The sequence below is a fragment of the Artibeus jamaicensis genome, unplaced genomic scaffold (assembly GCF_021234435.1).
Source record: "Artibeus jamaicensis isolate MK-2021 breed Jamaican fruit bat unplaced genomic scaffold, CSHL_Jam_final contig_1998, whole genome shotgun sequence".
Lineage (NCBI taxonomy): Eukaryota > Metazoa > Chordata > Mammalia > Chiroptera > Phyllostomidae > Artibeus > Artibeus jamaicensis.
This window is the reverse complement of record NW_026521407.1, coordinates 16047339-16073033: the sequence shown is the minus strand read 5'-3', so window position 1 is coordinate 16073033 and position 25695 is coordinate 16047339. Positions and strand designations below refer to the sequence as shown.

Here is a 25695-nt window from a genome sequence, read left to right as displayed (position 1 = left end):
AAATTGTTGATCCTTGTGTAGCATTTTTTTTGTTTCATGGTGTTTTTAAGATTGATCCATGCTGACATATGTAGCCTTAAATTAGTCAAGACTCCTCTTTAGAATTCTGTCAAATAAATATTCCGCAACTTAACTATTTCCCTGTTGATGTACATCTATCTGGTTGTTACCAGCTCAATTGACTGTTTGCTTTTATAAACAATATCGAATGTTCTGCATATGCATGAAGGCTTCTCTGTAGAAATGCTATTCAAATTGTGGGCTGAATGTCTTAAAAGCAGAAAGAGGATAGAAGAGAAGTTAGAAGAATAAGATAGAGATATAACCAATATAAGACATAGGGAAACTAATTTTGCAGAACTTTAGTTCTGGGATATGTGAGTACTGGATTGAGATATAAAATGTACTTCTTACTTTGCATCATGGGTAAAAATGTGCAAACTGCTTTTTCAGGATTGTATACAGAACCTTAACCTAATTACTGAATTGCTCTGCAGACTGGTGGTACCAGTTTACTGTCCCACTGGTGTTTCTGTTAATCTACCTTCTCCCCAAAAGTTTGTTTGGTTCAACTTACAAATTTTTGGCCATTGATGAGTATGAAATAGTATCTCGTGGTTTTACTTTGCCTTTTCCTGATAACTAGTGAAATTGATGTTAATCCTTTATTTAAATACAGGACAATCAACTTATCAGCTCTATATTAGATCAGTATTGAAAATGGTAATAAGCATAATCCTCAGTGGCATATTATATTATAAATATATTTCCATGAAGCCCTGGCTAGTGTAGCTCAGGCCTGCAAACTAAGGGATTGTGGTTGACTCCCAGTAAGGGCACATGCCTGGGTTGCTGGCTGTTCCCAGCAGGGGACACACGAGAGGCAACCATACATTGTCTCTCCCTCTCTCCTTCCCTTCCCCTCTAAAGATAAATAAATAAAAATTTAAAAAAAAACCATTTCCATGAATGGTTGAAATTACTTACTAATGATTGACAGTTGAAGGGCTTAAATGGTTTAATTTTGAATTTTCTCATTATACACGATAATCTGTGTTCAGTTCTGTAAGCCTGAATCCTTGAATTTGGCATAATGACCTTATGTTTATATTCATACAAGACTTATCAGTAGCCATTAGTAAAAGTGTCATCTTACTGATTTAAATATTAACCTTTTATATATATGTTTGCATAGATAACAGATCAGTATTTTTCTTTTAAAATATTATAATAAAAATGCATGCATTTGATATTAAAAAATATAAAATGGTAAAAAATTAGTCTGTCATTTTTTCTGTTATCCAGTTTTTGTTCCCAGAAGCAACTACTTAAAAAAAGATTCTCACATGACCTCTTACACATGTATGCTTTATCATTGCCCCTTTTTCTTTCTTTTTTTATGTTTCTGATTTTTCTCATTTGAGATTGTACTCATTATTCTATAGCTATTTTTTCCCCTCTACTTAATGATGTGTCTTAAAGGTTTTTCATTTAGCATGTGTGAATTTTTACTTTGTTCTTTTTTTTAGAGATACTTTATTTATTTAGTTTTAGAGAGAGGGAAAGGAAAAGGAGAGAAACATCAATCTGTGGATGCTCCTCGAGCACCTCCTACCAGGGACCTAGCCTGCAACCCAGGCATGTGCCCTGACTGGGACTCGAACTGGTGACCCTTTGGTTCTCAGCCCATGCTTAATCCACTGGCCTACAGCAGCCTGGACTACTTTGTTCTTTTCAACTGCTAGGCTGAATTCCATTATGTAGGTGTATCATAATTTATAATTCATTTAAGTATTGATGTATATTTAGGTTAAGACACAAAACTTAAGTTTTTATAAACTGTTGCATTTAGAACTTAAATTTGTACTTAAATTTATGTTTTTTATATATCTGTGGGATAAATTTCAGGAAGTAGAGTTGCTGGATCAAAGGGATGTTCATTCAGATAGTTTTGCCAATTGCTTTCTAAAAAAAGTGAGCAAATTTATTCTCTCCCAATAATGTTTCAGAGTGAACTGACCAGTACTTAATGTTAGATTTCAGAAGTCCTCACATTGCTCCATATATATAAAACATACAGATGTATGTGTGTTTATGTATATGTGTATATATGTATACATGTGTGTATGTATACGTATATGTGCATATATGTGTGTGTGTAGTAGTTTGAATAGAAGCTGTTTTGTGTTTTCCAGCTAGATAATACAGAATGTAAAATTTATGGACTTTTAATACCTCTTATACTAACAGAAAACTGACAGACTTTAGCTTAACATAAAGCTGAATGAAATGCTTAAAAAAATCAAAATAATACAATGGTTACCCAAAGTCTTTCAGAATATATGAATGCTGATAGTTTAAAATTGGACATTAAATTAAATTAGACAGTATTTGTGTTACTGCCTTACAGTGACACCTGGAAGGAACACAGGACTGTTTCTATAAGCAATTTTACCTTGTTTGCTGACTTCCGTTTCTTCTCTCTTGTTCAAGGATATTTCTCTAGGTTCAGTGTTCCCTTTTACTCCTGTTATGCTTTTTCTCATGTATACTTATGCAGATGAGTCCTATAATTTCCAGAAGACATTGAAATGGACTGGATTACCTGTCATGATGCTTACTAGTGTGGTGATTTGGTGATTAAATGAATCTGTGAAAACTGCATGTGTGTAGATGGTGTCAGTTTTGTGAACTTTGCTGAGATGGAGGAGGAGGGTTCACTCTGTTTTGGCTCACCAGTAGTGACTGGCCCAGAGTGATCCCTTGGACTTTTTCTACAGAAAGTATAGGTATATTCTTGTTTGGAAAATGTATTTTCCAGTGAATGAATAGTGAGGTTCATTGTATAAATGAAAATCTTGACTTTTTGTATTCTTCATTATACTGTCATCTCTTTGTACCATGTACCAAGCTTGAGGGTGGGGGAAAGGAATGGAGGCAGGTCGGGGGAGGCAGTTAAGATGGTACCAGCAATCCAAAATCATGGTTAATAAAATTTTTTTAGAAGATTTTTATTTATTTATTTATTTAGAGGGGAAGGGAAGGAGAGAGGGAGAGAAACATCAATGTATGGTTGCCTTTTGTGCATCCCCTGCTGGGAACTGGCCTGCAGGGAATCGGTTTGCAACCCAGGAATGTGCCCTGACTGGGAATCAAACCTCAATCCTCCGGTTCGCAGGCCTGTGCTCAATCCACTGAGCTACACCAGCCAGAGCTGGTTAATAAAATTTAATTGTGCAAAAATGAATTTAATGTTAATAGATCTTGTTAAAATTATTTCTGATATTTAAAAATATATTTTCTGTATTCTAAACATTAGGAGAAACTTGTTTCTTTCAATATTTTTTTTCTACTTATACAGCAAGGGCTTATTGTAATAGCTCATAGATTTGTTAAGAGGGAGATAGGTGTGCTTATTATAAAAAAGCTTGCAAATGCTACATACTGATATTTATGTACATACATATGTGTTCCTGGGCATCACATCCTAGAAATTGGGAAACAGTTCGTCAGGTTGCTAAACTGGTCCTTACCAGTGTGCTTCAGTTGTTTGGGCATTGTCAGTTTGCTTCCTGGTCAGGGCATGAGCCTAGTTTGCTGGTTGGGTCCTCAGTCAGGATGCCTGTGAAAAAAGGCAACTGATTGGTGTTTCTCTGTCTTTCTCTTTCTCTTAAAAAAAAAAAAAAAAAAAAAAGTGAAGTTGCTTAATTGACTGCCTAAAAAGATAGACTGTTGGTAGCTTTCTAGGTGAGCCCCCCCCACCTTTATTTCCCAGTATTAGAACACTGCTTCTCTCTTCCTCTTTTTTCTTTCTTTCTTTCTCTCTTTCTTTCTTTCTCTCTCTCTCTTTCTTTCTCTCTCTCCTCCCCTCCCCCTCCCCCCTCCCCCTTCCTTTTCTTTCCTTTTCTTTTCTTTCCCTCCCTCCCTCCCTCCCTCCCTCCCTCCCTCCCTCCCTCCTCCCTCCCTCCCTCCCTTCCTTCCTTCCTTCCTTCCTTCCTTCCTTCCTTCCTTCCTTCCTTCCTTCCTTCCTTCCTTCCCCCTTCCCCCCCAGCTCCTGGCAAAGGAAAGGGATGCTGCACCAGAGAACTTCCTGTCTGGTTGTTGAGAGGCATTTGTGTATTGTACCTGACAAAATGAGATCTATTCTGCCTGTTACCTTACATGGAGATGTTTTTTCTTGTTTATGTTCTTGTCAGCTCTTTCACAAATATGCTTTAAAAAAATTACCATGATTACTTGTTAAACCAGTTAATCTCTCTACAGAATTAAGAGCTGCTTATAATATACTTTTTAAAAAATTTACTTCTAGTTTGGAATATAATGGGAAAAATTTGAATTTAGATTTTCTTGTCTCTTTTTTGAATTATAGTTGACACTCAATATTACTTTATATTACTCTATAGATATACAGCATAATGATTAGAATATTATATTGATGTAATCTATTTATTTATTTTTAAAGATTTTATTTATTTATCTTCAGAGAAGTTAAGGGAAGGAAAGAGAGGGAGAGAAACATCAGTGTGTGGTTGTCTCTTAAGTGCCCCCAACTGGGGATGTGGCCCAAAACCCAGGCATATGCCCTGAATTGGAATTGAACCAGTGACCCCTTGGTCTGGCACTCCATCCATTGACCCACACCAGCCAGGACTATTATATATATATATATATATATATATATATATATATATATATATATATATATATATATAACTTACGAAGTGATCCCCTTGATAAGTCTGGTACTCACCTGGTACCATATATAAGTTAATCCGGTGTTATCGACTATATTTCCTGTGCTGTACTCTACGTTCCTGTGACTGTTTTATAACTACCAATTTGCACTTCTTAGTCCCTTCACTTTTTCACCCATGCCCCCAGCCCCTCCTCCATCTGGCAGTTCTGTGTATCTGTGAGTCTATTTCTGGTATTTTGTTGTTGCTGTTCATATATATGTTGTTGAACATATATTTTGTTCTTTTGGTTCCATATATAACTAAAATCATACGGGTTTGTTTTTCTCTGATTTATTTCACTTAGCATAGTACTCTCTGGGTCATTTTATGTTGTTACAAATGGTAACATTTCATTCTTTAAAAAAAATTTTTTTAGATTTTTATTTATTTATCTTTAGAGGGGAAGGGAAGGAGAGAGGGAGAGAAATACCAATGTATGGTTGCCCCCTCGTGTGTCCCCTGCTGGCAACTGGCCCGCAACCCACACATGTGCCCTGACTGGCACATGAATCGAACCATGATCCTTTGGTTTACAGGCCCGTGCTCAATCCACCGAGCCACACCAGCCAGGGACATTTCATTCTTTTTTTATGATAGAGTAATATTCCCTTGTATATATGTACTGTTTTTTCTTTATACACTTATCTACTGGTGTCCACTTAGGTTGCTTTCATATCTTGGCTGTTGTTAATAATGATGCAGTGAAAATAAGGGTACATATATTCTTTTGACTTAGTATTTTGTATTTCTTTGAAAAAATACCCACAAATGGAATTGCCAGGTCATAAGGTAGTTCTTTTTTTTTTTGAAGTTTTGAGAAACCTCCACACTGCTTTCCAAAGTAGCTACACCAGTTTGCATTCCCATCAACTGTGCATGAGGGTTCTCTTTAATCATCCTGCCCAGTACATGTTGTTGGTTGATTTTTTGATGATAGCCATTTTGACAGGTGTGAAGTGATATCTCATTTTGCTTTTAATTTGCATTTCTCTGATGATTAGCGACATTGAGCATTTTTTTTAATATGTCTATTAGCCATTTGTATATCCTCTTTGGAGAAGTGTCTATTCAGGTCCTCTCACCTTTAAAAGTTTTAAAAAATTTATTATTATATTTTTTATCCTCACCCAGGGACTTGTCTATTGATTTTGTAGAGAGGGGAAGGAAGGGAGAGAAATAGTCATATGAGAGAGAAACATTATCAGTTGCTTCCTGCATGTGCCCTGACTGGAGACTGAACCTGTGACCCTTGGTCTCTCAGGATGACACTCCAACCAAATAAACCACACCAGCCAGGGCTTCTGTGCCCATTTTTAAAAAGATTTTATTTATTTACTTTTTTAGAGAGTGGGGAAAGGAGAGAAAGAGAGGGAGAGAAACATCAATGGTTGCCTCTTGCACACCCCATAACTGGGGGCCCGGCCCGCAACCCAGGCATGTGCCCCGACTGGGAATCAAACTGGCGACCCTTTCGTTTGCAGCCCGCGCTCAATCCACTGAGCAACACCAGCCAGGACCCTTTTTTAAATTGGATTGTTTGTTCATGTTAGGTTGTATGAGTTCTTTATGAATTTTCGCTATTGACCTCTTATCAGAGTATCATTGGCAAATATCTCCTCCCATTTGGTAGGTTGTCTTTTCATTTTGTGGATGGTTTCCTTTGCTGTGCAAAACCTTTTTAATTTGATGTAGTCCTATTTGTTTATTTTTCCTCTTGTTCCCGTTACCCAAGGAGTTATATCAGAAAAACATTAACACAAGCAATATCAGAGAGTTTATTGCCTATTTTTTTATTCAGGAGTTTTATTGTTTTGGATCCATTTTGAGTTTTTTTTTTAGATAGTGTAAGAAGGTGGTCTAGTTTTAGAATTTAGATTTTCTATAGAGTTAATAATTAGAACTACATCCTTGCTTCTTAGTGTTATTTTAACTTGACAATTACTAGAAAAATAAAAGTATGCTTATATAATTTTGAGGTATAGATCCAAATAGGAAAAATTGGAAAACCCTTAGTCTGTAAAAATGATGTATTGATTTGTAATTATACCATTTATTTATCTACAGGTAGGCGAAAACCAAGAGTACATCGACCTCGTTCTCCAATATTGGAAGAAAAAGATATCCCACCCCTTGAATTTCCCAAGTCCTCTGAGGATTTAATGGTGCCTAATGAGCATATAATGAATGTTATTGCCATTTATGAGGTACTGCGGAACTTTGGCACTGTTTTAAGGTTATCTCCTTTTCGCTTTGAGGACTTCTGTGCAGCTTTGGTGAGTCAAGAGCAGTGTACACTTATGGCGGAGATGCACGTTGTGCTTTTGAAAGCAGTTTTGCGTGAAGAAGACACTTCCAATACTACCTTTGGACCTGCTGATCTGAAAGATAGCGTTAACTCCACGCTGTATTTCATAGATGGAATGACGTGGCCGGAGGTGCTGCGGGTGTACTGTGAGAGTGATAAGGAGTACCATCATGTGCTTCCTTACCAAGAAGCAGAGGACTATCCTTATGGACCAGTAGAGAACAAAATCAAAGTTCTGCAGTTCTTAGTGGATCAGTTTCTTACCACAAATATTGCTCGTGAGGAACTGATGTCTGAAGGGGTGATCCAATATGATGACCATTGTAGGGTTTGTCACAAACTTGGGGATTTGCTTTGCTGTGAGACATGTTCAGCGGTGTACCATTTGGAATGTGTGAAACCACCTTTGGAGGAGGTGCCAGAGGATGAATGGCAGTGTGAAGTCTGCGTAGCACATAAGGTGCCTGGTGTGACTGACTGTGTTGCTGAAATCCAAAAAAACAAACCGTATATTCGACATGAACCTATTGGATATGACAGAAGTCGGAGAAAATACTGGTTCCTAAACCGGAGGCTCATAATGTAAGTAAATCTGGTTTTGATTTTTGTATGATTTAAAATTAAGGCAGTTTCCTCCTGGTGTAGCAGAACTATGCTGCTGATCTAAATCTTTGTGATTTAATAATCAGTTGTGTAGTTAAATAATCTCTCATTTGAAGAAATATTTACATTAGTACAGTTTTTAAAATTGCAGTGAAAGAAGAGTATATTATAAAAAAGCAAAATATACATTATTTTCAATGCCTAGGATGGGAAGTAGAAGGTTCTTAGGCAGAATGCCTCTGTGGGCCCTTCCCCAGTTATGTTCCCTCAGCCCACCCTGAAGTAATCTTCACCCTCATTAGGATTTTCTTGCTCCTCTTTTTAGTTTTACTATGTCTGTATGTAAATGGAACAGCAAGAACAAACCAACTGTTCTTAAGGAAGCTGTCTTAAGGAAAGATTAGTTCTGCCATTAGTGGTTGCAGCCTCCCAGGAGGTAAGCCCAGTAGGCTCAGGGTCCCAGTCTGGCTTCTCCTTTTCTGAGGGTTCTTAAGAGGGTCTTCTAGGCAGGTCAGTGGGAAGGTCAGGCAGCTGTCTGGGAAAGAGGAGGATTCACCTCAGTCCAGATGTTGGGCAGGGTTGTAGTGTGTGTGGACTTGGTTTTGGACATCCTGTGTTAATTTGGTCAGAGGGAGTGAGCTACTTTGTGTTGTCAGCTTCTAACAGGGATGTCTAGTCTTTTGATGTCTCTGGGCCACACTGGAAGAAGAAGAGTTGTGTTGGGCCACACATTAAATACACAAACACTAAGGAAAACTGATGAGCAAAAAAAAGGTTTTAAGTAAATTTACAGTTTTGTGTTGGGCCTCATTCATAGCCATCCTGGGTGGCATGCTGCCCACAGGCCCCCTGTTAGACACCCCTGGAAATTTTTAAAGCCTTCCTCCAGTTCTCAGAATTAGGTCAAATTAGAAAATATGCGGTGGGATGAAAATCTGTGGCAGGGCATGAAGAGAGCAGGAACTTCATCTGTATGTGGTCAGGCCAAGCCAGGTAGAGATAAGTATCTTAGCCCTGCTCACCCTTAGTTTATATAAACATGGTACAGAGAAAGCAGAGATCTTCAGAATTTTTTGCAGTTGTCTTATTGCTGCACCGCTGCTGAGAAATTTGAATCTACTCATTGATTGTTTGTAGGACCAGTTTGGACTTAATCTGGAGTCTGTCCTAATGCAGTGGGTATTTAGTAGCCACTTTCAATCTGGTAGTTCTAAGTCCTTTGATGTTTGTTTTGGTCTCTTCCATCCTCAGATATCTATTAATCCTTAATTTTTTGCTCCTGATTAATACTCTGGGATTATATCAATGTTTGGAAGCTCTGAGCAAGTGGGTAGGCCTTATCAATTTTGAGCTTTACCGTTGGGTTATTTTCTTATTCTATTTTATTGGGAATCCCTGGTGTCACTCTTTTTAGTCCTTCTTCTCGAGCTGGTCAGATGGCTCAGAGAGATCCTTTCTGGTGTTCCAATCGGAGCACGAGGATCTGGCTGGCTGAGTGGTGGAAGTGGGCTTTACTTCACATGCATACAACATCTACGGTGTGTATAGCCACTCAGTGCCCTTGATTTTCTGTGCAGTCCCCTTGTTCCCACCTGAGCCTTGTGTCCCCTGGTCCAGAGAACTTGTTTTACCATCTTTAGTAGACACTAAACCTCTGGTGGACTGAAGAGGATAGGTGGTTTAAGGATCTAGTCCTTAAACAGCATTCAAGCAGTTCTCTGCTGTATATACCTCCCTCCTTATTTTCAGTGTCTTTTAAAAAATATTTTATTTATTTTAAAGATAAGGGAAGGGAGGAAAAAGAGGGAGAGAAACATTGATGCAAGAAAGAAACATCAATCTGCTTCCTCTTACATGCCCCGCCACCCCCTGAGCTGGGGGCCTGGCCCACAACCCAGGCATATGCCTTGGGCTTTCTTGGATCTGCTAAGGACTGTCATCTCTTGTCCATTTGCTTTTCTGCTTCCAAAATTCTTTTTGTTGTCTTTCCCATTTTCTCTATCACTGTGAATTTTGTCTTTATTTATTTCACAGTTTAAGAGGGCTTCAGGAGGGAGCAAAATGAGATATGTAGATTCAATCTATATTCCCTTCACCCAGAAACTGATACGAGAAACAGTATGTAAAGTTTTCTTTTTTAAGATTTTATTTATTTTTATAGAGAGAGGAAGGGAAGGAGAGAGGGAAAGAAACATCAGTATGTGGTTGCCTCTCACATGCCCCAAACTGGGGAACTGGCCTGCAACCCAGGCATGTGCCCTGACTGGGAATCGAACCAGAGACCCTTTGGTTCACAGGCCCTTGCTCAATTCACCAAGCTACACCAGCCAGGACTGTAAAGTTTTATATAGAGTTTTTGGTTTTTTTTTAATAAATTTTTTTATTTAGTTATTTTTCAAGTACAGTTTTTTGTCTGTTTCTCCCATCCCAGCCCCCCTGCCCCGTCTCCCCACCTCCCTCCCATTTCCTCCAAACCCCTCCCCCCCCCCCAGTCCTCATTCCTATGTCTTTCATACTTGTTCCTCAAAATCTCTCCCCATTTTTCACCCTTAAATTCCCTTCCCTCTCCCCTCTGGTCTCTGCCCACTTGTTCTCTATTTCAGTGTCTTTGTTTTTATTCTGTTTCGAGTTGGTTTTGATCAGTTATTTTTAGAAATTTGTATAAATTTTTTTTCCTGACCCTAACCTCCCAAGTATCTGGTCAAGGTGTTTATTGTGTGCCATGCCCCCCCCCCCCTTTTCTTTGTCATCTTGTTACGGAAGTGGTAGCATGGAAACTTTTTAGGTCATTAACAAATAATGTGATAACTGTAACCACATTTTGGGTTGAAGTTTAATGCCGTATCTCATTTTAAGTGAAAAGTTAGTGACACTGTCTTTATAAGCAGACAGCAGTTAGTAGGCCATGTTTACCAAGTCTCAACTGTCTTCCCCCAAAGGACTCAGAGTCCTTAGGATTGCTGTGAACAAATTAGGAAGTAAGTGAAATTTATTCTGTGCTCCTCTTCTCCCATTCCTATGTTTTTCTCTTCTGCCCTCCTTTCTTCACCCTTTGGATGTTCATGCTCACTGCCTGTTACTTCCTTTCCTGTGTTCCACTTTGGGGCCAGAGAGAGGCCAAAGGAGCTAGGTCCTCAAATGGGTAGGTGTTGACATTTGCAAGGCTTATTACACAATAATCAGAGGCCTAGGCCTTGGTTTTAAGATTCTAGACTAAGGTGTAATTAGAGATGGGCTAGGATAACAGTAGGCAACAGCGACATTATTGAGCATTTATTATGTGCCTGAGAGTCTTATAAGCATTTTATATATGTTTTTCTTATTTTTTTTAAAGATTTTATTTATTTTTAGAAAGGGGAAGGGAGGGAGAAAGAGGGAGAGAAACATCATTGTGTGGTTGCACATCACGTACCCTACTGGGGACCTGGCCCACAACCCAGGCAAATGCCCTACACTGAGAATCAAACTGGCGACCCTTTGGTTTGCAGGCTTACACTCAATCCACTGAGCCACACCAGCTAGGGCTGCATTTTATATATATATTTTTTTCATTAATGCTTACAAGAACCCAATAATGTACGCGCTGTTTTGTCTGCAGATGAAGAGACTGAAGCTCAGAAAAGTTAAGTAACTTGCCCCAGGACTTGACTGTTAGAAAGTGAGAACTGGATTTTTTTTTCAGAACCCGTTTATGAAAATATTTTCCGTAACTAATTTTATTCTGTAGCATAGTTTCCAAGCCATCATCTTCAGAAGTCTGCAACTTGCTTTGATTTAGCTGTTAAAATCTGCTTATAACTGGGGAGAGGAAGATAGTGTAATGATTTTTGCTATACCTGGGCTTGATATTTCTAAGATCTTAAAAAAATTGAGACTAAGGCATTTTTAGAAAATAAATTAAGTGTCACTCCAAAATGTTTTGTTTCCTAATATCCCTGTACCAGTATATAAAACAATACTCAGGCAAGCAGGAGTTTTTTTTTTAATGTAGTTAAATAAGTACAAACTTTTGAAATTACATGAATTAGAGGACTTAAGCCATTATCTTTGGCCCTGGCTGGTGTAGCTCAGTGGATTGAGCGTAGGCCTGCGAACCAAAGCGTCGCCAGTTTGATTCTAGTTGCAGGCCTGGTCCCTAACTGGGGGCAACCACACATTGATGTTTCTCTTCCTCTCTTTCTCCTTCCCTTCCTCTCTCTCTAAAAAATAAATAAATACAATCTTTAAAAAATTATATGAAACTAACTTTGGAAACATGTCAAATAAGTAAAACTTCCATATTTTTATGTCTAGGTCATAAAAATAATGTTTTTGAAACATTATTTGAAATAGAAGACACTGTCTTTGAATCCATCTACCTATGGATGGAGTCGTGCTACAGTATTGATGAAATGAAATAATCTGCTTTTCTAAATTGAACAGTAAAATTCTTTGTTACATGTTTGACAATAAAACTATTCTCTTAAATTTATTTGTTTTTGAAAGATGTAATTATAGTCCCTCAAATGACTTTTGTAAATGCATAGTAAAATACACTAAATTTAATGAAGATTTCAGACAAATAAGGATATGTTTGTTTATGCTTTGACATTTGACTCTTTCTAAAGTAAAATACGAAACTTTAAATATCATTGTTAGTGATAATTAAGTATTCTTTGTCAATAATTTGAGTAAATCTGAAAGATTATCTTTCTAAAGTTAGATAAGACCATTTCAGTTTAAGTGCCCCCTTGTGGTAGATAATATGTATACTCCTTGTGAAAGTTTAGAAGCCATGTATGTACCCTGCTTAGTTCACAGTATGTGAACATTTGGTATATACATTCCCTGAAAGCCCGTAAGTTGAAAACGATGAGTGATGTTCAAGGAAGGCATGCCTAAAACAAAGCCTGGGGCAGCGAACAATTTTTAATTATATTGCTAGTAGTTTGTAGAAATTTATTCCATTATTTTTGTTTGTTTAATACTCATAAAAAATTTTTTTTGTATAGGTTAGTGAAGCATATAATAAAAGTTCTTTTTTGTCTGCATCAGGAACCAAGATATTAGATAAATAATTTAGTGATTGATATTAATCCATTATATGAAAACCAATCTTAAATATTGCTTTCATCCTATCAATCATTTGCTCTGACATTCAGACTTTTAGTAAAATAGGAATTGCCAAATTAGAAAAATTGACCTTTCACCAGGAGAGTGACCTGTTACACTCCTCTAAATGAAATTACCTTGAACATAACATTTTAAAACGCTATTTTTCATTTGCTAAATAAAACTAAATTATTCTTTTTGACCTGTACAGCTTTTTACTTGCATCTCCTCATTCTAGCTGTAAGCTACCTGGCTTGGCTGTCATCTGTTACTACAGATGACAGTAACAGGTGTAAACCTACATCTGTTACTACACTTCTGCCCATTTCCAGTTCTGTATGTCCAGCAGCAGGCACCTCCATGACATGTCTAAAATGGAACTCATTACATCCTCCCCATTACCTACCTTTCTTTCAGTGTTTTCATGTTAGTAGATGGGATCACCATCAACCAGCTGCTCGAGTTAGAAACCTGAGAATAATCTTTGGCTTATATTGTTTGTTATGCTTTTTAATTACCTCTTAAATATTGAATCAGTTTCTCTCCATTACCAGTGTCCCTACTGTAATACAAGTCAACATCATCTCAGTAGACAAGTTTAATGGCCTCCTGACTGGTATATATATAACTCTCCATGCTTCAGTTCTGTTCTCAGTTTCGGAGCAGGATGGTTTTTTAAATAGCAGCTCTGATCAAGTCATCTTTTCCCCCAAGTTGAAAAGCGTTTCAATTACTTGGGTTTGCTGTTAACAGAAAGTTTGCAGGTTCCTAACTTTGTACATTAATTCTCTTGCTTCCTACCACCCCCAAAAATAAATAAATAAAAAGCAAACTAAACACCCCAAAACTTTTTGGCTAACTTACCCTTTAAGTCTAGGCCTATCTATGTTATTAGCTCCAGGGCTAAAAAAGCTCCAAGGCTTTTTTTCTCTGAGCGTCTCGTCTCTCCCTTTTGTACCCTGAAACACTTCTACTTTTTTCTTTTTATATATTTATTTTCAGAAAGAGAAGGGAGGAAGAGATAGAGGAAGAAGAACTGGGAACCTGGTCCCCAACCCAGGCATGTGCCCTGACAGGGAACCAAACTGGTGACCTTTTGATTCACAGGCTGGGGTGCAGTTCACTGAGCCACACTAGCCAGGGCTGCCTTTTTCTTTTTAAACAGCTATCTCATTTGTAAATAATTGGTATAAGGTAGATATCACATATTTTGCAAGATGAGGAAAATAATAGCAACTCTTCTGATTGCACCCATGAGGTGTGTTCTGAGTACTTCACATACTTTAGTTCAACCCTCCTGACAGCATTTTGATATTGGGAGAAGTTGAGCAGAGAGAGGTTAAGTAATTTGTACAACATTACGCAACTAGTAAGTGGCGGAATTAGTATTCAGTTTTAGGCGTTCTGACCTAAGTGCTGTCTTTAATTGTTGAATTTCCTACCTGCATTATTGTCTTGTGGCTGCTGTAACATAGTTCCACAAACTGGATGGCAGTTTATTCTCTCACAGTTCTGGAGGCTAGAAGTCTAAAATAAAGATGTTAGTAGGGCATGCTTCCTCTGAAAGCTCTAGGAACAAATCCTTCCTTGCCCTTTCCAGCTTCTGACCTGTTGGCAGCATACAAGGTCTATCCAGAAAAAGTCCAGCTATTGTTAATATAGTGAGAATGGTTTGTGCAACATTGATGTAACCTGGTAGCCTAGGAGAGTGGCCTGGAGTACACATGTGTGAACAATGACGACTTCAGTGTACTAGTCAGTGGGGGCAGTAGACGCTGTTGAGTGAGCATGGTTACTGTATGGCTGTCGCATTCAAGATGACTGAGCAAGTAGAGCAAGAAATCTGCATCAAATTTTGCGTTAGGCCTGAATGTTCCTCCACAGAAGCTATTCAGTGATTCAGAAGGCCACAGCTATGGGAAACTGGTGATAGGCAGCCTTATCATGGCAGCATCACGTATCATGCAGAGTTTTTTGGCAGAACATCAAATCACCCAGATGATCTAGACCCCCTACAGCCCAGATTTGGCACCCTTCAACTTCTGACTTTTCCCAAAACTAAAATCACCTTTTAAACTGTCGATGAGATTCAGATTCAGGTAAATACGATCAGCTGATGGCAATTGGGAGAACTCTGTGAAGTCCCAAGGTGCCTACTTTGAAGAAGGACAGTGAGGTGTCATTGTCCTATGTACAATGTTTCTTGTATCTTCAATGAATGTCTCCATTTTTCATATTATATGGAAGGATACCTTCTGGACAGACCTTGTAATTCTAATCTTTGCCTATCACTGTTTCTTTAAGGCAGTCTATGCTTTTCCATCAAGTGTCTCACATTCTTCCAACCTTTTCCCATTACTCAATTCCAAAGCCATTTCCACATTTTTTAGGTATTTTGTTATAACATTTAATTTCCCAGTATCAGAATCTATATTAGTTTCCTAGGGCTGCCATAATTAATTACCATAAACTGAGTCTTTAAAATAACAAGAGTTTATTCTGTCATGATTCTAGTGACTAGAAGTCTGTAATTATGGTGTCACAGGATTGGTTCTTTCCGGAGGCTCTCAGGTGACTCAGTTCTGTACCCCTCTCCTAGCTTATGGTGGTTGCCAGCAGTCCTTGATGTTTCTTGGCTTATAGACAGAAGCATCAATTGCATCTCTCCCTGTATCTTCACATCACCTTCTTTTTCTGTCTCCTTTTCTTACAAGGACTCCTGGCATTGGATTTAGAGTTTATGTTAAATCTAGAATGATTTCATCTCAAGATCCTTAGTTAATTATGTCTACAAAGACCCTGTTTCCAAATGAGGTCACATTCTAAGGTTTCAGGTAGACATGAATTTTGGCGGACATTCTTTTCAACTCAGTATATGCTAGTGTTCCTTTTATTCTTTGTTTCTGTAGGTGTGTTTAGAAATGAAACTAAAAACTTAATGTTAGTCCCTAAACTCTTACTTATCTTGCCATAGTAAAAGCCAAACAGATTTTAAAATATAGGCACACATATGTATGTTTGCGCATAAGTATATTTTTTTGGCAAAGATTTTTATCCCAACCATCCTTTCCTGCCATCCTGGGAACATCTTGAGCTGATTAGTGTCTGTAGGGATGCCAGGCCAGTTTGGGTAAACATAAGGAACATTGTAGGGACAGAGTTTCTGTAGAAACCAAACCCTCCAAAACCAAATATACATACAGATCAATCAATGTATATTTATGTAGGAAAGCTGCTGTTGTCACTTTTACAATTAGAAAAAATAAAATTTTGTTGTAAAGATTTTTTATTTATTTAATTTTAGAGGGTAAGGGGAGGAGAGAGGGAGAGAAACATCATTGTGTGGCTGCCTCTTGGACCCTCCACACTGGGGACCTGGCCCACAACCCAGGCATGTGCCCTGACTGGGAACTGAACCGTGACCCTTTGGTTCACAGGCTCGTGCTCACTCCATTGAGCTACATCAGCCAGAAAAAGTAATTTTGATAATATAAGCTATGTAAATGTGCCCAAGTCATAAGTATTAAAACAAGTTTTCTTTGAAAGCACTAGCAGTTATTGTTCATTCTGTTTTGCTGCTTTTATGCACTTAAATAATTTGTCTTCCAACATGTAGGTTCAAGAATAAAAATATTGTAAGTGTTAAGTATTAATCTTTGATGAGCAAAATAAAAGAGTTCTTGTATGTCACATTTTTAGAGGGACATTGACAAAATACATTTAGGGGAAGAATATTAGGGTACTGAAGACTCTGGATTACATATTGTATGACGAATAATGAAAATATTTGAGCATATTTGTCCTGAAAAGAAAAAAAACCCTGAGGGTTATAGATGTTGTGAAAGATTTGAAAGACTGAAGGATGTGTTAGGTTGATTTTGCCTTACAGACAGAACCAGGACTAATTGGTGGATGTGTTAGGTTTGTATCATTGCATTAAAGAGTAAAACCTTTCTGAAAGAACAATTCCAGTTTAGAGCAGATTGTCATATGAAGTAGTGAGTTTGCTGTGAAGATGAAAATTAAGATTAAAATGATAAGTAAGCGTTCTTTGTTGATGAACATTCTGCTAAGTCAGATGTTAGGGACCCTTTCAAATAGTCTGTGAGTTGCTTGAAAAAATGGACAGAATGGCCATTTAATTAAATTTATTTCCATAACATCTCATTTTCATGTTGATATTTCATGTTGTAAATTACCCTAAGAACATTTTTATGTAGAATTTTTTTTTGTTTCATTGAAATTTGTTGATATTTCTGAAAAAGAAAAAAGCAAACAGTTGCAGAAAGAAGTTAACATCTTTATAACAGGGAAAATCCTTAAGACTGACATTTTAGAAAAGAAATAATCAGGCAGTGCCCTGACTGGTATAACTCAATTGGTTGGGCTCCTGCCTCAAAGGGAGAGGTCCCTGGTTCCATTCCAGGTCAGGGCACATGCCTGGGCTGCAGGTTCAGTCCCTGTTCAGGGTGCCCGAGAGAAGCAACCTATTGATGTTTCTCTCTCACATCAATGTTTCTCCCCCTCTCTTTCTCCATCCCTTCTCTCTCTGAAAATAAATAGCCCTGGCCAGGTAACGTGATCAGTTAGAGCACTGTCCAACACCAAGGTTGCAGGTTCTGTCCCTGGTCAAGGCACATACAGTAATTGACCAAGAAATGCATAATTAAGTAAAACAAAAATTGATCTCTTTCTCTCATCAATAAAAAACTTTTAAATAAATAAAAATCTTTAAAAAATCTATTTAAAAAAAGAATCAAGTATTGCTGTAACATTCATGCTCAAAGTTCATTAAGTGCTTTCTGATGTGATATTATTGCTTAATTGGATTTTTGATTTGATACTGCCTTTTAAAAGCTGTTTATTAATTTTTTTGATTAGGGGTCTCTGACATCCTTAAAATTGGAAATTGAAATAAGACCATTGTCATTGCTCAGTAATAAGTCAGTAGAAATATTCATTATAGAGTGAAATCTATAATAGGTTTAAGAAATTATATTCAGAAATTGTTGTAAAAAGCTTCTAACAGAAATATATTAATCTCATAGGCCAGCAGATGCTGATTTGAAAGAGCAAAAGCCAGATAAAGGAACCCTTTATTAATCTTTTTTCTTTTCAAATTTTGATAGTTTCGATAGTCTTTCATTTATTCATGATTTACTTTCTTTAGAATCACTTAGTGATTCATTCCTGGAATTCTGCTAAATTTTTATTTGTTTACTATCTTAATAGTAATAATATTTTATATTTATCAATCACTAATGATATGCCCAGGCACTATGATACATGCATTATTATTATACCTTTGACTGTTACAGTGACCCTGAAGACAGATACTGTTATGGTAAATAAAATGCCTCAGGCTCCGAGAGGCTGCATCTGTGTCTTATCCAAGTCTGCTTTCACATATCTAAACAGCAACTGAGCCCATTTAAAGCTCAGTCTTTCTGAAAGCCCAGTTCTTTCAACTCCATGAGTTTGCTTTTGAGTAGACAGGAAAGTTAGGCTCTTTTTCATCAAGTGTACCTCACGTGCACTCCTGATTCCTTTTAAATGAGAGAAGAAACACCCTCACATGTGTTTCTCTAAGCCTGGTCCTAGACATTAGACATTAATTTGCCTGTTTTTAGTTCATGACCATCTCTGTTGAAGTCCTCTACCTCCGTTGCAAGTGAATGAGACCTTGGGAGAGATTTAAGCAGGAAAGGAAGCTGCTCCTCTTCTCTCCAGTTTGAGCTTTGTCCATATGAAAAGTAGAGCAATGAGATATTATTGCTCCTTTGAGATGACTCCTTCAAGGACCAGAATTTAGCAGATCATTTAAACCATTTTGATGGAAATGCTTCTGAATTATATCATAGTGTGGACCTTCTCTATACCTGCCACGTATAGAGTTAAAATACTTCAAGTTAAAATCCTCATTATTGTGATGATCTTAAAGTTGATACAGGTGAAACCAAGACTGTCCTTCACCACGTACTCACATGTTCAGAATTTGGAGGTCCTGCTTCTCTATCATATTTTTAAATACACTTCTGTGTTGCTGTACTAATTCCTCTCTCCACTACTGTTCATATTAATTCTTTCATCCTAAACTCTGTGGGCTAGGAAATCAAAATAATTAGAGGTTACTCAAATAAAATAAGAAAAACTTTAGTTTGAATAAGACTTGAGGAGATCTCTTGTGAGCAAATCTATTGAGCTTTAGTACACAAACTTTGTGTTATGTGCTTTAACTACTTCTGCATAGGTTAAGTTTTCAGATAAGTGAGTGCTTTTATGTCTAACATAGGAAATGTTTTTGTACTATTTTTTTAAACAGAGAAGAAGATACAGAAAATGAAAATGAAAAGAAAATTTGGTACTACAGTACTAAGGTCCAACTTGCAGAATTAATTGACTGTCTAGACAAAGATTACTGGGAAGCAGAACTCTGCAAAACTCTGGAAGAAATGCGTGAAGAGATCCACCGGCACATGGACATAACTGAGGACTTGACCAATAAGGCTCGGGGCAGTAACAAATCCTTTCTGGCAGCAGCTAATGGTGAGAGGGAAATTTCCTCATATTACTTTTTATTAAATTTAAGATAAACTCTTAGACTGAAATCACTACAGAATTGAAAACGTATTAAAAATTTCAAGTGTATATATTTTACTTGAAATCTCTATATTTCATTTTCCCAGGAGAACCTTGCTCATCTTATCATAAATTAGGGATGCTATATACTTCATAGAGCTTTATACTTCATCCTGGTTATTACTAATATCCCCTAAATTGTTTGTTCCTTTTTTATAATCCTCGCCTGAGGATATGTTTATTGATTTAGAGAGAAAGGAAGGTTGTGGGGAGAGAGAGACAGAAATCAATTGGTTGCCTCCTATATGTGCCTTGATCTGGGATGGAACCCACAACCTAGGTATGTGCCCTGAATGGGAATCAAACCTGTAGCCTTTTGGTGTATGAGATGATGCTCCAAATAGCTGAGCTACCCAGCTAGGGCTTATTTGTTTCTCTAATTCAACTAACTTATTAAATCTTTCTGATAATCCTTTTTTTCAAAAAAATAGATTTTATTTATTTATTTATTTTATGAGAGAAAGGAAGTGGGGGAGAAAGAGAGAGAAACAACAGTGTGCAAAAGATACAGGTTGCCTCTTGCATACCCTTAACTGGGGACCTAGCCTGTAATCCAGGCATGTGCCCTGACTGGGAATTGAACTGGTAACCTTTTGGTTCACAGACTGGTGCTCAATCTACTGAGCCACACAAACCACGGTGGGAATCCTATTTTTAATTATGAGAGATCGTATTCTTTTTGAATTTACTCTTTGCTTTTTTTTTAAAAATAAAACTTCTAATCAAAGAATAATTTTTGAGTTACAGAAAAGTTGATAGGATAGTACAGGGAGTTCTGTGAGGTTTTTCCTATTATTAACATTTTATGTTACTGTAGTACATTTGTCATAACTAATGAACTAATACTAATACATTATAATAACTTTTCTATGCTTTATTCTAATTTTCTTAGTTTTTATCTAATGTAATTTTTCTGTATCATTATCCCATCTAGGATACCACATTATAGTTAGTTGTCTTTTTAGTTTCCTCTCCGGGGAGGGGGTCAAACTCATTTTCACTGGGGATCACATCAGCCTCATGATTGCTTTCAAAGGGCTAAATGTAATTTCATCTCCTTAAAGTTAAGGAGTAGTTACATTTTTACAGTCCTAAAATTATTTCAGCCCTTTGAAGGAAACTTTGAGGCTGATGTGGCCCCTGGTGAAAATGAGTTTAACACCCCTGCTCTACACTCTTACAGTTTCTCAGTCTTTCCTTATTTTGGTGAACTTGACAGGTTTGAGGAATACTGGTCAGGTATTTAGTAGGATGCCCTCAGTATGGATTTGTCTCATGTTCTTCTCATAGTTAACCTGGGATTATGGATTTGGGGGAGGAGGACCACAAAGATGAAGTGCCATTGTCATCTTCTTATCAAAAGTACATGCTACCAATATGATGTATCACTGACTCTATTAACCTTGATTATCTGGTTGAAGTAGTTTGTGAGCTTTCAACATTGTAAAATAATACCTGCCACCCATTCTGTGCCTGTGGAGAAAAAAGTCACTATGTATAACCCACACTTAGGGGTGGAGTGTTAGGCTCCACCTCTCTGAGGGAGTAGCTATCTGCATAAATTATTTGGGATATTTCTGCACAAGAGGAGAAATGACTGTTCTACATTTATTTATTCAGTCATTTATTTATATGAGTATAGATTCATGGACTTTTTAATTTTATACTTTGAATTACATTTCAATTACTACCTGATTTTGTTGCTCAAGTTTTTGCTTTTTAAAAATTCTGTGCTATTAAAAATAATAAGGTACATATTTTATATATATATGTATATATATATATATATATATTCCCCCCCCCCCCAGAGAGAGGGGAAGGGAAGGAGAAAGAGAGGGAGAGAAACATCAATGTGTGGTTGCCTCTCATGTGTCCCCTACTGGGGAACTGGCCTACAACCCAGGCATGTGCCCTGACTGGGAATTGAACCAGGATGGCATGGTTCTCAGGCCTGCGCTCAATCCACTGAACTGTACCAGCCGGGGCTCATATGTTATATTTTTAAAAAGTTTAAACAGTACAGAGAGTTATATAGTGAAAAATAAATCTGATTTTCATAATCCTCAGTTTCTCTTTTCTTTTCCAGAGAAAACTCATTATTGCCATTTTAAAAAATCTTGCAAGATACATTCTGTGTTATTTTAATAAGTATCACCTGTGTTTTTCTTTTTTGAGGTCTTCCAATAGGTTATTAGAGAGAATGTAGACATTAAAAAAATTCCCACTATCATGAACATACATTGAGATTTTCAGCCCTGGAACAAGCTGAATCAAGAAAATAAACTAAAAAATTCAGTACTGTATTAATTAACATTTTTTCCCACTCACTGCCATACTGATAATGCACATACAGATTTGGTGTAAATGTATAGCCTTTGTCCTCCATGCTAGGAGATGTAGAAGTTTAAGGATCAAATAATACCAAATGTACAGGCTTCAAAAACCATCTAAATTAGGGCACTCGCTAGTTTTAACTAAATGCATTTGGAACACTGACTAGTGATTATTTGTGTACATAATTTGAAGTAAATTTTTTGGAAAAATAAAACTTGAGTGGAACAATCCTGAAGAATACACCAGAGGAACAACTGGTTAACCAATTTGTTTCAGCCAGTTTGAGTCCATGTTCTAAAATCTAAACTTACTTACTTTTCTGTAATCCAAGAGCTTCCTATCATGTCAGTATCTATGTTACGAAGTAAAGGAGACTTTTAGGTGAAATACTTTTATCACAACTGCTGTATTAATTGCCTAGGACCTCAGCAGTGTCATGGGAGTCTGGGAAATGTTCATGTGTAAGGTCATTGTCTTAGCTGACTTAAAATTGCCCCATCCAACCCTTAGTGAAGCCTTTAAGAAAACAAACAAGTTGAAAATGGGTTAAAGGAGACCAATGCAGCATCTACCTTTAAAGCTGTCAACTCAGGAATTCTCTAATTATGAAATCTTGCAGAGAAATTATTTTTCTTTCTCAGAATCCAATGATGACACATTCCTTACTTAGAAATCTAGCATTTTTCATCATCATTGTCTTGCGAATCATCATCTGCTCCATCTACTTTTGGGAAATCTATAACCTCATCACCACCCATGATGTTCATCATCTCAGAGAAACAATCAAAATTAGACATGTCTTCATCTGAATCATCTTCTTAGTCTTTCCAGTTATTGAAGTTCACATGAAGCTAATTAAGCTTCGCCAATTCTTTTGTAAATCTTGGCCATGACTGGTCAGATTCTCCTATCCTAAACAACATAAAATTGATCTGTTAATTGGAACCATCTGGATTTATATGGTGAAAAAGATCAATTTCGTTTTTTGTAAGATTTAAAAATTTTTATTATTTATTTATATTTATTTGTTTATTTTTCTTGATGAATTCCTTCACCCTTTTTTGTTTTTTTATTTTATTTTATTGATTATGCCATTACAGTTGTTCTATTCCCCCCTTCATTCCCCTCCACCCTGCACACCCCCACCATTCCCCCCCCTTTAGTTTATGTCCATGTGTTTCAAGTTCTTTAAATTCTGTATTTCCCCTACTATTCTTGCCCTCCCCCTATCTATTTTCTACCTACTGTCTATGCTACTTATTTTCTGTACCTTCTCCCCCCTTCTCTTCCTCCCACTCCCCTGTTGATAACCCTCCATGTGATCTTCGTTTTTGTGGTTCTGCTCCTGATCTAGATGTCCTCTTAGTTTGCTTTTGTTTTAGGTGTGGTTCTTAATAACTATGAGTTTGCTGTCCTTTCACTGTTCATCTTTTTTATCTTCTTTTTCTTAGATAAGTCCCTTTAATATTTCATATAGTAAGGGCTTGGTGATGATGAACTTCTTGAATTTGATCTTATCTGAGAAGCACTTTATCTGTCCTTCCTTTCTAAATGAAAGCTTTGCTGGATAGAGCAATCTTGGTTGTAGGTCTTTGGCTTTTATGACTTGGAATACTTCTTTCTAGCCCCTTCTTGCCTGTAAGGTCTCTTTTGAGAAATCTGCTGACAGTCTGATGGGAGCTCGTTTGTAGGTGACTGTCCCCTTATCTCTTGCTGCTTCTAGGATTCTCTCCTTCATTTTAATCTTGGCTAATGTAATGATGATGTGCCTTGGTGTGTTCCTTCTTGGGTCCAACTTCTTTGGGACTCTCTGAGCTTCCTGAATTTCCTGGAAGTCTATTATTGCCTTTGCCAGATTGGGGAAGTTCTCTTTTATTATTTGTTCAAATAAGGTTTCCACTTGCTCTTTCCTTTCCCCCTTCTGGCACCCCTATAATTCGGATGTTGGAACGTTTAAAGATGTCCTGGAGGTTCCTTAGCCTCTCCTCATTTTTTTGAATTCTTGTTTTTTCATATTTTTCTGTTTGGTCATTTTTTTCTTCCTTCTGGTCCACTCCCTTGATTTGAGTCACAGTTTCCTTCCCATCACTAATGCTTTCCTGTGCATTTCCCTTCATTTCAATTAGTATAGGCTTCATATGTTCCTCTAATTTGTGGCTAAAGTCAACCAGTTCTGTGAGCATCCAATCACCAGTGTTTTAAACTGTGCATCTGAGAGGTTGGCAATTTCTCATTCACTTAGATTTATTGGCTCTGGGGCTCTGAGTTGTTCTTGAGCCATGTTTTGGTCTGTTTGCGCCTGTTATCATATGAGGAGCAGGAGCCTTAGGTGTTCACCAGGGTGGGGCCACCCAGGTCACTGGGTTGTGATGCTGTATGTAGGGGTGGGGTCACAGAGGGACAGTGGCTCCCTCTGCTGCTTCCCGCCACTGGGGCCCGCGAGATCTGTCTCACCGTTAGCTCCTTTGCCTGGTTTATCTGCGTGTGAATCTGTGACTGAGATCAGCCTGCCTTGCACCCTCAGTGGGTCCACCCGTTGCTACTCCACACTGGGATACATCCTCGGCTGCCTGCGTGCCTGGGTCGGTCCAGAGGATCTTTCCTGTCCGACCCCGCTCTGCTGCTGGCTCTGCCCCTCTTACGGGTCTGGCTGACTGGTTCATTGTCAGACTTAAGTATAGTTCAGTTTTCTCTGGTTTAGCTGTGTTTTTGTTGCTAAAACTTTGTTGTTTTTAAGCTTGGTTGTGCAAGAAGGTACAGTGTTTCCACCTACGCCTTCATCTTGGTGGAAGTCTTTTTTTATATGATTTTTATTTACTTATTTTTAAAGAGGGGAAGGGAGGGAGAAGGAGAGGGAGAGAAACATCAATGTGTGGTTACCTCTTGCATGCCCCCCACCAGGGACCTGGCCTTTGACACAGGTATGTGCCCTGACTGGGTATTGAACCAGCAACCCTTGGGTTCACAGGCTCACGCTCAATTCACTGAGCTAAACCAGCCAGGGCAAATCAATTTCATTTAAATGTTTAAAATTATCACTGCCTCCAAGACAACCAAATGTAAGTTTGAATTTTTCAAAATTTACATTAACATCTTTACTGTCTTCAGTACAAAATTCAATGACAGACATAGTCCCTTTGATTATACCACTTTGCAGAAGCAGGCTGCATTCTGAATGGGGTAGGGGGATGGGTCAGTGGGTGGGTGGGACTCTCCAGTAGCAGCTCCTGAGCAGTGGGCTCTTCCCCCTTCCTTGAACCAGAGAATGCATAAATGGGTAGAACAACAAATCCGTGTTTCTCTTGTTACTCCCTTCTGTCCTCTCTCTCCCCCTCCCTTCTCCTCTCTCTCTACAACAAATTAAAATTTAAAAAAACATTGATTTGAGAGAGAGAGAGAGAGAGAGATTGATTTGCTGTTATACTTATTTATGCTTTTGTTGGTTGATTCTTGTGTGTGCCCTGACTGGAGATTAAACCTGCAGCCTTGGCTTATGGGGAGGATGTGCTTAACCAGTGAACCTACTTGGCCAGGGATTCTAGTGTGTTCTCTAACTTGGGATTTTATGAGATGAAAACAGCAGAAACTACTGGGGTTCTGAAATAGCCAAGAAAAATTTGAGTGTCGTAACAGTAACTTCAGAATCACAGCCTGTTCTAATGACTTGACTTTTTTAACCTCTCAAATTGCATACATCCTTTTACATTTAGAACTCTCTGGTTTTTATATACATATATGTCCACTTTAGTAGAATTTAATTCTGTATTTGGGAGTGGAGTTTTTCTTTTTTTCTAATATTATGAAAATTTTCAAATATATAGAACAGTTGAGAGAATTATACAGTAAACACCTGTATGCTCATCATTTAGATTCTACAGTCTGCTATATATATATGTAATACTAAATGGTTTACTATATTTGTTTTGTCATATACCTTTATAGTAATTGTGTATTATAATGCTTTATGTTGCTCATTTGAAGTGTATT

General features: G+C 37.6%; 1 protein-coding gene and 1 pseudogene across 17 annotated transcripts in view; one reads left to right on the top strand and one right to left on the bottom strand.

Moving 5' to 3' along the window:
* The window catches only part of BPTF (bromodomain PHD finger transcription factor), a 137903-nt gene that overhangs the window by 18333 nt on the left and 93875 nt on the right, over nt 1-25695 (top strand). For all 17 annotated transcript variants that reach the window (XM_053655507.1, XM_053655505.1, XM_053655498.1 and 14 more), the window contains exons 2-3: nt 6801-7623; nt 19058-19281. In XM_053655507.1, the coding sequence (XP_053511482.1) occupies nt 6801-7623; nt 19058-19281 (1047 nt within the window). The remainder of the gene's footprint in view (nt 1-6800; nt 7624-19057; nt 19282-25695) is intronic.
* Nucleotides 22383-24878, bottom strand: LOC119036297 (prostaglandin E synthase 3-like; annotated as a pseudogene).